The 12,995-nt window shown below is 47.2% G+C and overlaps 1 protein-coding gene across 1 annotated transcript in view; it reads left to right on the top strand.

Annotated features, from left to right (window-relative positions):
- The window catches only part of DOC2A (double C2 domain alpha), a 35,116-nt gene extending 26,470 nt beyond the window's left edge, over positions 1-8,646 (top strand). Inside the window, exons 9-11 of the mRNA XM_044304811.1 lie at positions 8,084-8,165; positions 8,302-8,398; positions 8,510-8,646. Of these exons, the coding sequence (XP_044160746.1) occupies positions 8,084-8,165; positions 8,302-8,398; positions 8,510-8,646 (316 nt within the window). The remainder of the gene's footprint in view (positions 1-8,083; positions 8,166-8,301; positions 8,399-8,509) is intronic.
- Positions 8,647-12,995: the final 4,349 nt, after the last annotated feature.

Here is a 12,995-nt window from a genome sequence, read left to right on the forward strand (position 1 = left end):
TCCTCCAGTAGCTATTGCTCTGTTATAACTTCTTGGTTCAGTAATTTCTTCTTCCTCCAGTATCCATCGCTCTGGCGTTACTTCTTGTTTCAAGCTTCTCTTACCTGATATCTCTTACTCCAGTGTTTCCCAACCAGTGTGCCTCCAGCTGTTGCAAAACTACAACTCCCAGCATACCCGCACAGTCAAAGTCTGTCCGGGCATGCTGGGAGTTGTAGTTTTGCAACAGCTGGAGGCACACTGGTTGGGAAACACTGTCTTACTCTATCAAGCTCCATAATCTTCTCTTCCTCCAGTATCCATTGCTCTGTCATTAATTCTTGCTTCAATCTTCTCTTCCCTGGTATCTATCGATGTATCTCTTTTTGGATCAATGATCTTCCCTTCCTCCAGTATCTATTGCTCTGCTGTTACTTCTTGGCTCGATGATCCTCTGTTTCTCCAGTATCCATCTCTCTATCATCACTTGTTGGCCCGATGATCCTCTCTCCCTCTGTTATGTATTGCTCTATTGTCACTTCTTGGCTCAATGATCTCTTCTTCTTGTCACTGTATTGTTACTTCTTGTTTCGATCTTATCTTCCCTGGTATCTATTGCTCTTTCATCACTTATTAGCCTAATAATCTTCTCTTCTTGTTTCTATCACTCTATCATGACTTCTTGGGCCAATAATCTCCCATATCTATTGCACTGTTGTCACTTCTTGCCTTGATGATCTCCTCTTCCTTCAGTGTCCATCGCTCTATTTTGCCTTGATCTCCTCTTCCTTCAGTGTCCATCGCTCGGTCTTGGATCGATGATCTCCTCTTCCTCTTGTATCTATCGCTCTGTTGTCACTTCTTGGCTTGATGATCTCCTCTTCTTCCAGTATCCATCGATCTGTTCTGCCTTGATGATCTCCTCTTCCTTCAGTGTCTATCGATCTATCTTGCCTTGATCTCCTCTTCCTCCAGTGTCCATCTCTCTGTCTTGCCTTGATCTCCTCTTCCTCCAGTGTCCATTGCTCTGTCTTGGCTCGACGATCTCCTCTTCCTCCAGTGTCCTTCGATCTGTCTTGGCTCGACGATCTCCTCTTCCGACAGCATCTATCGCTCTGTCTTTCCTTGATGATCTCGTCTTTCTCCAGTGTCCATTTGCTCTGTCTTGGCTCGATGATCTCCTCTTCCTCCAGTATCCATCACTCTGTCTTTCCTTGATGATCTCGTCTTTCTCCAGTGTCCATTGCTCTGTCTTGGCTCGATGATCTCCTCTTCCTCTTGTATCTATCGCTCTGTTGTCACTTCTTGGCTTGATGATCTCCTCTTCCAGTATCCATCGATCTGTTCTGCCTTGATCTCCTCTTCCTCCAGTGTCCATCGCTCTGTCTTGCCTTGATCTCCTCTTCCTCCAGTGTCCATTGCTATGTCTTGGCTCGACGATCTCCTCTTCCTCCAGTGTCCTTCGATCTGTCTTGGCTCGACGATCTCCTCTTCCGCCAGCATCCATCGCTCTGTCTTTCCTTGATGATCTCCTCTTCCTCCAGTATCCATCGCTCTGTCTTTCCTTGATGATCTCGTCTTCCTCTAGTGTCCATTGCTCTGTCTTGGCTTGATGATCTCCTCTTCTTCCAGTGTCCTTTGATCTGTCTTGGCTCGATGATCTCCTCTTCCTCCAGTGTCCTTTGATCTGTCTTGGCTTGATGATCTCCTTTTCCTCCAGTATCCATCGATCTGTCTTTCCTTGATAATCTCGTCTTCCTCCAGTATCCATCGCTCTGTCTTTCCTTGATGATCTCGTCTTCCTCCAGTGTCCATTGCTCTCTCTTGGCTTGATAATCTCCTCTTCTTCCAGTGTCCTTTGATCTGTCTTGGCTCGATGATCTCCTCTTCCTCCAGTGTCCTTTGATCTGTCTTGGCTCGATGATCTCCTCTTCCTCCAGTATCCATCACTCTGTCTTTCCTTGATGATCTCGTCTTTCTCCAGTGTCCATTGCTCTGTCTTGGCTCGATGATCTCCTCTTCCTCCAGTGTCCTTTGATCTGTCTTGGCTTGATGATCTCCTTTTCCTCCAGTATCCATCGATCTGTCTTTCCTTGATAATCTCGTCTTCCTCCAGTGTCCATCGCTCTGTTTTCACTTCTTGGCTCCGCAATGAATTTCATTCTACGGTTTTATACCAGTTTTAGGCTTTTCAACATATGGACCCTCGATATCCTGACTACAGTCAGCCAGATCTAGCAGATGGTTTTAGAAGAAGCTGGGTAAGTTCACCACTAACACTTACCTTTGCATAATATGTAGTACTATGTAACAGGACCTCAAAGAACAATCAGTAAATGACCTGAGTATATGTCTCGGGGTTGTGACCGATGCTAATGGCTGCCTATTCATGTCCTAGCTTTTCAATGACTGTGATTGGCATATACAACTGCATCTCCCCTCCCTCCACTTATCTGCTCTGCCTGTGTGTCAGTCTTCACTGCAGTCCTGCTATTGTGCTCATGAGTGGGGAAGCTTGAATAGTGGATTTAGATCGTCAGATTATTCAGTGCTCTTGTAATAGATATGAGGTCACATAATGATGGTGATCATCTGGTCGGTTGGACAAGGTGGATCTTGGAATTGAATGAGGCCACACAGAGGATGTGTAATGTTGGAGATCTGTATTTTAGAGGAGGTTTCTTCTATCCGTCAGATGCTCGTGTTTTTAGAGGCTTTCTGGTGGAGCGCTGCTCACATGCTATCAGGCTACGATCCCATCTCAGCCTCCTGGCAATGTCACTATGTAGCACCTATATTAAGCACCATTATTTCAGGCAAATTACTGGATGGCAGCTCTGAGGCGGCTGCCGGGGTTCACTTACTTCATTGCTTCCACATTAGAACCTTGTTAATCACGTGAACGGAGAGCGACAAAAACAGCGAGGAAGTGTTAATGTCTATATATTATTTATGTGGGATGAGGGGAAATAGGATAGATAAATATATAGATGATAGATAGATAGATGTGACGGCTCATCTGTACCCACATACACCCCAGTGATGCTACTTTGGCCGCAGTGGTCATACTACATGGGTCTTTCTAATAGGATCACAGAAGGAAAGTGTGGCCCCCCCAACTCCCAGCATCCCCGGCCAGAGCTGAAGAAGATGCTGTGGGTTGTAGTTTCTTGTGTGTTCACCAGTCCCAGGTGCGGCTCACAGTTGATCTTCTCTATTAACCCTAAATGCATTGGAAGATAAAACAATAAGCCATAGAAACACTGGGGGAACCTACAAACTCCATGTCAATGTGGCCCTGGTCAGATCTGAATTTTCAGCTTAGGTTCTCAATGAATCATCCATGCTTGAAAATCTTAACCAACATTAAGGTCCAAGGCTCCAATACTCCTTTCAATCTGTTTCCTAATTCTTCACAGAGGGTTCCATTGTCCGGATCATTCTTATTCTTGTACAGATCTTTGCTGGTTCTTTGTTCTCACAAGCTTCATATTTCTTGAGTGTTGGATGCTTCGTGACAATCGTAGCACAAACCTTCTATCACGTCTATGTCTTCACTGTTAACAAACTTAAATCTTCAGTGTTCTTCATACGTGACTGAAGTATCAAATCTTGGCTTGGTTGCATAGTTCCTCTGTGCCGTCTTTATCTCAGAGGTTGTTAGCTTCTCCTTCTTGAATCCATCAATTTTTCACCAGTAAGACCTTCATCCTTAACCAGTTTCCATCCATCATGACCTCCTGCGAGATCAGAAGGTTTTATGTATGGTTCATTAAGCTGGAATAAGTCGCTATATACTGAGACCTAGAGCGCTAAAGGAGATGCAGTGAGGATATGAGACATTACAATCCAACATATTACTTCTGAGAAGGCTCCTTAGGCGTCAAACAAATGGAGTAGATCGTAGAGCGTGGGTGTCCTTGTCCTCACTGTGAGGACATCTGCAGAATGTTTTCTTCATCATGGCGGGATGATGAAGATGTTGCTTGACAGTAAAGATTTTACAGAAACCCGAAACAGCCAAATGTAACCCACAACAAGGAGTGGCCTTAGATTTGAGGGACTGCTGAGTGGATTCCGGGATGCTTGTCCCTGGCCACCTCTTCATTGTCTTCTCCAGCCAGTGACCATGTACAAATGTTTACTTCTCCATTGACTCCAGCCAGTGTCTGTATATGTGTGGTCACTTCTCCATTGCATTCTCTAGCCAGTGTCCATGTTTGAGTGGTCACCTCTCCATTGTCTTCTTCAGCCAGTGTCCATGTTTGAGTGGTCTCCTCTTTATTGTCTTCTTCAGCCAGTGACCATGTTTGAGTGTCCACTTCTCCATTGTCTTCTCGAGCCAGTGACCATGTATAAATGTTTACTTCTCCATTGACTCCAGCCAGTGTCTGTATATGTGTGGTCACTTCTCCATTGCATTCTCTAGCCAGTGTCCATGTTTGAGTGGTCACCTCTCCATTGTCTTCTTCAGCCAGTAACCATGTTTGAGCGGTCTCCTCTTCATTGTCTTCTTCAGCCAGTGACCATGTTTGAGTGGCCACTTCTCCATTGTCTTCTTCAGCCAGTGACCATATCATATTGGTCTCCTCTCCGTTGTCTTCTCTAGCCAGTAACCATGTTTGAGTGGTCTCCTCTTCATGGTGTTCTCCAGCCAGTGACTAGATATGAGTGGTCTCATCTCAATATTTTAGTGGTCACATAGTCCATAGTCTTCTCCAGTCAGCAAACCATCATTGCAAACTTAATGAAACTATACAGACCTATCTCACAGCTGAGGGTTTGTTACAGCTGTATCCAACCTGGACAATCCTCTGTGAGGTAATGATCCAGACTGTTACAATGTATCAGTTCCAGTAACAAGGACAGGAGATGTGCGCTGCTGATGTTCTTAGCTCACAGAGGATTGTTTAGACTGGATACAACTGTAACAAACCCTCAGCTGTGAGACGTATTAGGTCAGATCCAGTTTTCTGATACTAGATGTAAACAAAGACACACTGTGGGTTGTCAGTGGTGTCAGCCCTCGTCTTTAGGTCGGCTGCACATTTTCCCCACTGTTTACAATTGCCGGTCATGAACATTCAGGATGATAATTAAGGGCGGCCATGTCACCTCGATAGGACAAGACACGGAGGAGATGACTTACAGGAGAGCAGCCCTAATTATGACTTACTCCAAACCTACGTTCAGACCTCTGGAGAGACCCTCGTTACTCGCTCCACAGCTCTGTGCCAGAACAGGGGCGACCTGGCAGAGGGCAGCATCAATGACTGGCGCCCCTCTTGCTCATCACGCCCGGTGACCGTAGTAATTACCGCTCCGCATCGCTGCCATATATGGCTCCGTCTACGAGAACGCCGTGACTCATCCCATCCACTCATGAATTTAATTGTAGACTTCAGACTTCCCCGGCACCTGTGAGTAATCCCAGAGATCCAGTGTAGCGTGCGGCTCGCTCCCCCTGGACCCGCGCTGGATCTCAGCCGCCGTAATTATAGCAGCGTGCGAAAAACTGCAGATATACCAGTGATACGTATCTAATCCTATCCTGTGTGATACTGTCTGCTGAGCCGTGTATCTAATCCTATCCTGTGTGATAATGTCTGCTGAGCTGTGTATCTAATCCTATCCTGTGTGATACAGTCTGCTGAGCTGTGTATCTAATCCTCTCCTGTGTGATACTGTCTGCTGAGCCGTGTATCTAATCCTATCCTGTGTGATACTGTCTGCTGAGCCGTGTATCTAATCCTATCCTGTGTGATACTGCCTGCTGAGCTGTGTATCTAATCCTATCCTGTGTGATACTGTCTGCTGAGCCGTGTATCTAATCCTCTCCTGTGTGATACTGCCTGCTGAGCTGTGTATCTAATCCTATCCTGTGTGATACTGTCTGCTGAGCTGTGTATCTAATCCTATCCTGTGTGATACTGTCTGCTGAGCTGTGTATCTAATCCTATGTGATACTGCCTGCTGAGCTGTGTATCTAATCCTCTCCTGTGTGATACTGTCTGCTGAGCTGTGTATCTAATCCTATCATGTGTGATACTGTCTGCTGAGCCGTGTATCTAATCCTATCCTGTGTGATACTGTCTGCTGAGCCGTGTATCTAATCCTATCCTGTGTGATACTGTTTGCTGAGCTGTGTATCTAATCCTCTCCTGTGTGATACTGTCTGCTGAGCTGTGTATCTAAGCCTATCCTGTGTGATACTGTCTGCTGAGCCGTGTATCTAATCCTCTCCTGTGTGATACTGTCTGCTAAGCCGTGTATCTAATCCTGTCCTGTGTGATACTGTCTGCTGAGCCGTGTATCTAATCCTGTCCTGTGTGATACTGTCTGCTGAGCTGTGTATCTAATCCTATCCTGTGTGATACTGTCTGCTGAGCTGTGTATCTTATCCTCTCCTGTGTGATACTGTCTGCTGAGCTGTGTATCTAATCCTATCCTGTGTGATACTGTCTGCTGAGCTGTGTATCTAATCCTATCCTGTGTGATACTGTCTGCTGAGCTGTGTATCTAATCCTATCCTGTGTGATACTGTCTGCTGAGCTGTGTATCTAATCCTATCCTGTGTGATACTGTCTGCTGAGCTGTGTATCTAATCCTGTCCTGTGTGATACTGTCTGCTGAGCTGTGTATCTAATCCTGTCCTGTGTGATACGGTCTGCTGAGCTGTGTATCTAATCCTATCCTGTGTGATACGGCCTGCTGAGCTGTGTATCTAATCATATCATGTGTGATACTGTCTGCTGAGCTGTGTATCTAATCCTGTTCTGTGTGATACTGTCTGCTGTGTATCTAATCCTGTTCTGTGTGATACTGTCTGCTGAGCTGTGTATCTAATCCTGTCCTGTGTGATACGGTCTGCTGAGCTGTGTATCTAATCCTATCCTGTGTGATACTGTATGCTGAGCTGTGTATCTAATCCTCTCCTGTGTGATACTGTCTGCTGAGCTGTGTATCTAATCCTCTCCTGTGTGATACTGTATGCTGAGCTGTGTATCTAATCCTCTCCTGTGTGATACTGTATGCTGAGCTGTGTATCTAAACCTACCATGTGTGATACTGTCTGCTGAGCTGTGTATCTAATCCTCTCCTGTGTGATACAGTCTGCTGAGCTGTGTATCTAATCCTATCCTGTGTGATACTGTCTGCTGAGCTGTGTATCTAATCCTATCCTGTGTGATACTGTCTGCTGAGCTGTGTATCTAATCCTCCCCTGTGTGATACTGTCTGCTGAGCTGTGTATCTAATCCTATCCTGTGTGATAAGGCCTGCTGAGCTGTGTATCTAATCCTCTCCTGTGTGATACAGTCTGCTGAGCTGTGTATCTAATCCTATCCTGTGTGATACTGTCTGCTGAGCTGTGTATCTAATCCTATCCTGGGTGATACTGGGTAAATCTTCGTCTTAGGATACACATGATGATTAGGAAGATGTGACGACTGATATAAAAGAACATAACATGATGGCCGCCAGAGACTCCTCATGTGGAATAGCAATCAATGCTGCCCAGATATTACTGGTATATACAGCACATATAATACTGCCATATAGTGCCCAGATAATACTGCATATAATACCGCCATATAGTGCCCAGAATATACTGCTATACACAGTGCATATAATACTGCCATATAGTCCCAGAAAATACTGCTATATAATAGCACCATATTCTGTCCTTTACTAAATAGGAGCCCTCGGCAACTTCCCAGTCTGGCCCCCTAAAGCCCATCTGCGGCCATGGTCCTGTGCAGACCCAGTGCTCTCCAGGCCATGTTCTCAGCCGTGTTCAGGTGAGACCTCCGCCTCTGGGGAATAAGCCGCTTATTTTTAGCTGTGGGAAGAGATGTGGGAGTAATCCGGTCCCAGGAGAGCCGTCAAATGTGTGGAAAACTCGAGGAGAGGGGTTGGTGGATCCTGATGGACGGAGATGACATGGACGCTGCTTGTCACCTCTCGACTTCCAACGCCACCGATATAAAACATTCCCCTAAATAAGATGCTAATGGAGAAGTCATCCTTAAAGGAATTGTCCACTTGGTCCTGCCGTAGTACAAACGTCCGCCCGCCTCCAGTTCTTCACTTTCTTCTTTTCCAGTTACCTGAAGCCGGATGTGGAGAAGAAGTCCAAGCACAAGACGGCGGTGAAGAAGAAGACGCTGAACCCAGAATTTAATGAGGTGAATGTCAGAGGAGTATGAATAAGGATTTCTTAGTCACAATGGTGGCAGCCATTTTGTGGGAGGTTTCAGCTTATGAAATGGCTGCCCCCTCTGTGGCGTCTGCTGTAATTACTGCGATTCTGTCTCTGTTCAGGAGTTCTTCTATAAAATCACTCTCCACGAGCTGCAGAAGAGGAGCCTGGAGGTGACCGTGTGGGACTACGACCTGGGAAAGTCCAACGATTTCATAGGTAAGATTCAACATGGCCGCCTGTCCCTGGTATACCAGAGGAGAGGCATATCATCCACCTACACAGGCTCCTCATTAGGTATCACCATCTTGAGATCGTTCTCTCTTCCAGGGGGCGTTACACTCGGCATGAACGCCAAAGGCGAGTGTCTTAAACACTGGATGCAATGTCTGTCTTCCACCAATCAGAGGGCAGAACACTGGCACACGCTGACCAATGAGCTTCCGGGATCCACCTACACCGACTAGAGAAGAGCGTGAGAGCGGAGACGGATCACTCCAGTGCTCACACCACTAAACGCGTTTCATTGTCCGAGGTCTAATTCAAGATGGATGCCAGGGAGAGGGATGGACGACTCCGTCTGCGCCATAACAAGACGTTACCTGTATTCTTTTGTGGTTGGTTGTTGAAAGGAGACGACAACTGGCGCGGGGGCGATGGGAGGACCTGACCCACTGGATGATGTAAATATTTGTATCCCATCGACACAAGTCCATTACAAAATGGCTGCTTTAGGAGGACCTCATTCTGTGGGAATCCGTGATCAAAACCGTCCAAAGCCAATCCTGCGTCAGATTCCGTCCAATCTCACCGCAACCTTCTGCTCACTCTCAAAATGGGGGTTGTGGGCGTAGGGGAGAAATTGACACCAAGGCTCTTTATATACAAATAGTGTGGAATACCCCTTTAATTAGCCAAAAAATATACCCCAAGTGGGCAGCAGGGGGCAGTATTCTCAGGGGGTAAATAATATTGATGTCAGAAGCCGAGTCTAACTGGAGGCCTGGAATCCAAGACATAAATCCATCACTGGTGAAGGCCGCCATTTTATGACTGGTGAAGTTACAAATGGCAGAAATCACTTTGTGACTGACAAAACAGTGGAGTCTGCAGTGTGACTCAAAAAATGGAAGAGTCTGCCATGTGACTCTCACAAAATGGTGGAGTCTGCCGTGTGACTCATAAAATGGCAGAGTCTGCCATGTGACTCTCACAAAATGGCGGAGTCTGCCGTGTGACTCATAAAATGGGGGAGTCTGCCGTGTGACTCTCTCAAAATGGCGGAGTCTGCCGTGTGGCTCTCAAAATAGTGGAGTCTGCCGTGTGACTCTCACAAAATGGCGGACTCTGCCGTGTGGCTCTCTCAAAATGGCGGAGTCTGCCGTGTGGCTCTCAAAATAGCGGAGTCTGCCGTGTGACTCTCACAAAATGGCGGAGTCTGCCGTGTAACTCTCACAAAATAGCGGAGTCTGCTGTGTGACTCACAAAATGGCGGAGTCTGCTGTGTGACTCACAAAATGGCAGAGTCTGCTGTGTGACTCACAAAATGGCAGAGTCTGCCGTGTGACTCACAAAATGGCAGAGTCTGCCGTGTGACTCATAAAATGGTGGACTCTGCTTTGTAACTCTCACAAAATGGTGGACTCTGCAGTGCGACTCTCACAAAATGGCAGACTCTGCCGTGTGGCTCTCTCAAAATGTCGGAGTCTGCCGTGTGGCTCTCACAAAATGGCGGAGTCTGCTGTGTGGCTCTCACAAAATAGCGGAGTCTGCTGTGTGACTGACAAAATGGCAGAGTCTGCCGTGTGGCTCTCACAAAATAGCGGAGTCTGCCGTGTGACTCTCACAAAATGGCGGAGTCTGCTGTGTGACTCTCACAAAATGGCAGAGTCTTAAAGTATAATGCCATTAGTTGGGACGCCTTCTCCCGCGCACGGTCTCCGCAGCGGATCAGACAGTGCTTTGTCTCATTTTCTGACATTTACATCTGGTAATTGGATTTAATTAGTCCTCGCTGTGGTCGGGTGACATGACGGCTGAGCGCCGCTAATCTGTAAGGGATCCGCCGGCTTCTGTCAGGCTAATGTCATTAGATGAGGAATGCGCTGAGAGCGGGAGGCGCCAGGGACTGAGCTAACTAAATATCGTGCCGTTGCCTATAGCAACCAATCAGTGCAGGTATGACAAACGCTGTGATCTGATTGGTTGCTATGGGCAACAGGGCCATATTCTATTAGATCCGTGCGGAGACTGCAGATACAATCACCGTGCCGGCAAGCGAGTGTAAGCTCTATGGTCTGGTGACCGCCCTCATCCTAATATGATCAAACTAATGGCGGCCGGACAGTGCGGGGCCGGTGTCAGATTAGAGATGTGCGGGAGGCTACACACTCCTTCCAGTAATCCGCCACCTCAGCAGCCATCTTTGACAGGATCACGTCCCATTATTGCGCCAATCCAGCAAATGGCGAACCTTACCTATGCAGTAGCAGACACAGCCATATTACCGAGCACGTACAAATGGCGGTAAACGCCTCCATGCTAATCGCTATTGCATCCATCAGGTCAGAATGGCTGAACCATATATTTCATATAAATAGTATTAGTCACATGACAAGCACAGTGGCGCCCCATAACGACCAATCAGATACCAGGGACTGGCCATGGGATAGATGATGCTTGCATCTGATTGGCTGCCGTAGGATATGGCACATTCAAGATGGCGGCTTAAGCCAGACTAGGTGTAGAAGCAAAGTAAATACAAAATGGAGGATTTGTGGATAAGTATGGTTGCTAGGAGCAGCACCTCCCTAGCAACCAGAGTCCAGCTTTCTTTTTTACCTCTGAAGGTGAGATGATGAACGGAGCGATCTGATTGGTCGGTACAAAATAGGCCCCTCAACCACTAAGAGATGAGGATGAGATGGCAGGAAGTGCGAGCACACAGCGCACGACTATGCACCTGCGTCCCGCCGGCTATGCACACGCCTCACACCTTCACTATTTGCACGTTTTTTTTCTTACTCTGTTTTGTGACTTTTTGTTTTGTACGTTGGGGGAGGGGATGTGTGTGACCTGTTTTGTATATGGGGGTGGGGGAGGGGAGAGTCAGTGCTCGATCTTCGCACGCCGGCACTGCGTTTATGCAAAATGGTGTCTTTTGTAAAACTTTTTGTGTCATGGTTTTTACCAAATGGCGTTGACGATGTGGGAGGAGTCAGAACATGCGGAAGGTAGCGGATCATGACGAATACTTACATTACCACACGATGGAAGCAGAAAATGTTCAAGTGCGGCCCAAAGACGACCAAGAATGCTGTGCCACCATGTTGTGTACGCTCTGTATGTGAACACGACACGGGGCCGCTGAGGCATCACCGGTCCACGGGCAGGGGTGTCAGTGGCCCCTGCCCCCGAATGTAACCATGGACGCTCCCGCTGTTGGAGGGGCAGTCTCAGTGACTTCTAAAACGGACGCTCCGGGACTACTTTAGGGTGGAGTTTAAGGGGCTCTACTAGTCCATTCATCTCCCGCCTGCTGCAGTCCTGGGGGTGTTGTGCTCGCTCTGGGGTTGCCATGGAACCAGACTTCTGTGCATGGGCTTCCACTCATAAGAGCACAGATCACGTGACAGGCACATAGACATTATTGCTGCTACCATAGCAACCCCAGAGCGAGCGTGATATCTGCCAAGCAAGGTGAAGCTCCGAAGTCTCCAGGCGAAACTCGAAAGATTTGAATATTGTGCAAAAGTTTAATATTCTAGACTCAAAGTGTCGCCCTCTAGTCGGCTAATTACTCCATACCCCCTGAGCAAAGGGGACCGGAGATGGAGACGGTGGGGTTTCAGAAGCTGTAAGCCAAAATCATCCAAATTATAGCAAATCAAGGCTTGAAATATCTCGCTTTGCCTGTAACGAGTCTCATGTTAGTTTCACCTTTTAAGTTGCATTACTGAAATAAATGAACTTTGCCCGATATTCTAATTTTTCGAGTTTCACCTGTCATTGCTTTGTGGAGTGAATCCGTGTCCCGGGTGTGGTACTGAGGGCCATCCACGGGTAGCCCCTTGTGAAGCCGCCGGCGCCAGTGTCAGGACCTGAGCAGATTCCCATTCATATACTCTTTATTTCATCAATACATCGGAAAATGCGGTAAAGGACGCGTTTCGGCCCGTCCAGCCTTCATCAGCTCACATTAACTATGTGGTTCACAAACTTAAATCGCAATTTCTCCACCACGTGTGGTGACGTCAGACGCCCAAAAGAAAGGGGCGATATCAATCAATTACAATGTATCTGCGCTGCCTACTTCAAAAACATACAAACACAATTACATAAATATAAGAGTAAAAAAATGATGTCCCCCATATTCCACCAAAGTGTCCTCGCGGTTTGGCGTATGTTGGGGAAACAATGGAACCTGTGAAAGATCGCATCTGCAAAGACAAATCCAACAGGTAGCTTACTACTACCCTTACCGCTCCACTTCCATTTGTGAACCACATAGTAATGTGATCTAACGAAAGGCTGGACCGGCCGAAACGCGTCCATTACCGCATTTTTCGATGTATTGATGAAAGAAAGAGTATATGAATTGAAGACGCTCGCTGGGAATCTGTTCGATATACCGTGGATCTATTTCCCTCCCGTGCCGGCGTGCATAGGGTCCGAGTGCTGACGATCTTTTGGACCTGGGCTGTAAATGTAAAGGACTCTGACCCTGTGCGAGGACAGCCGGCCACGACTGGACCTCCTGGTGCTGGGCCGCACGTGGCTGATTGCGCTTTGTGTCGTGTGTCAGGTGTGGATTGGG

The sequence above is a fragment of the Bufo gargarizans genome, chromosome 8, assembly GCF_014858855.1.
Source record: "Bufo gargarizans isolate SCDJY-AF-19 chromosome 8, ASM1485885v1, whole genome shotgun sequence".
Taxonomy (NCBI): domain Eukaryota; kingdom Metazoa; phylum Chordata; class Amphibia; order Anura; family Bufonidae; genus Bufo; species Bufo gargarizans.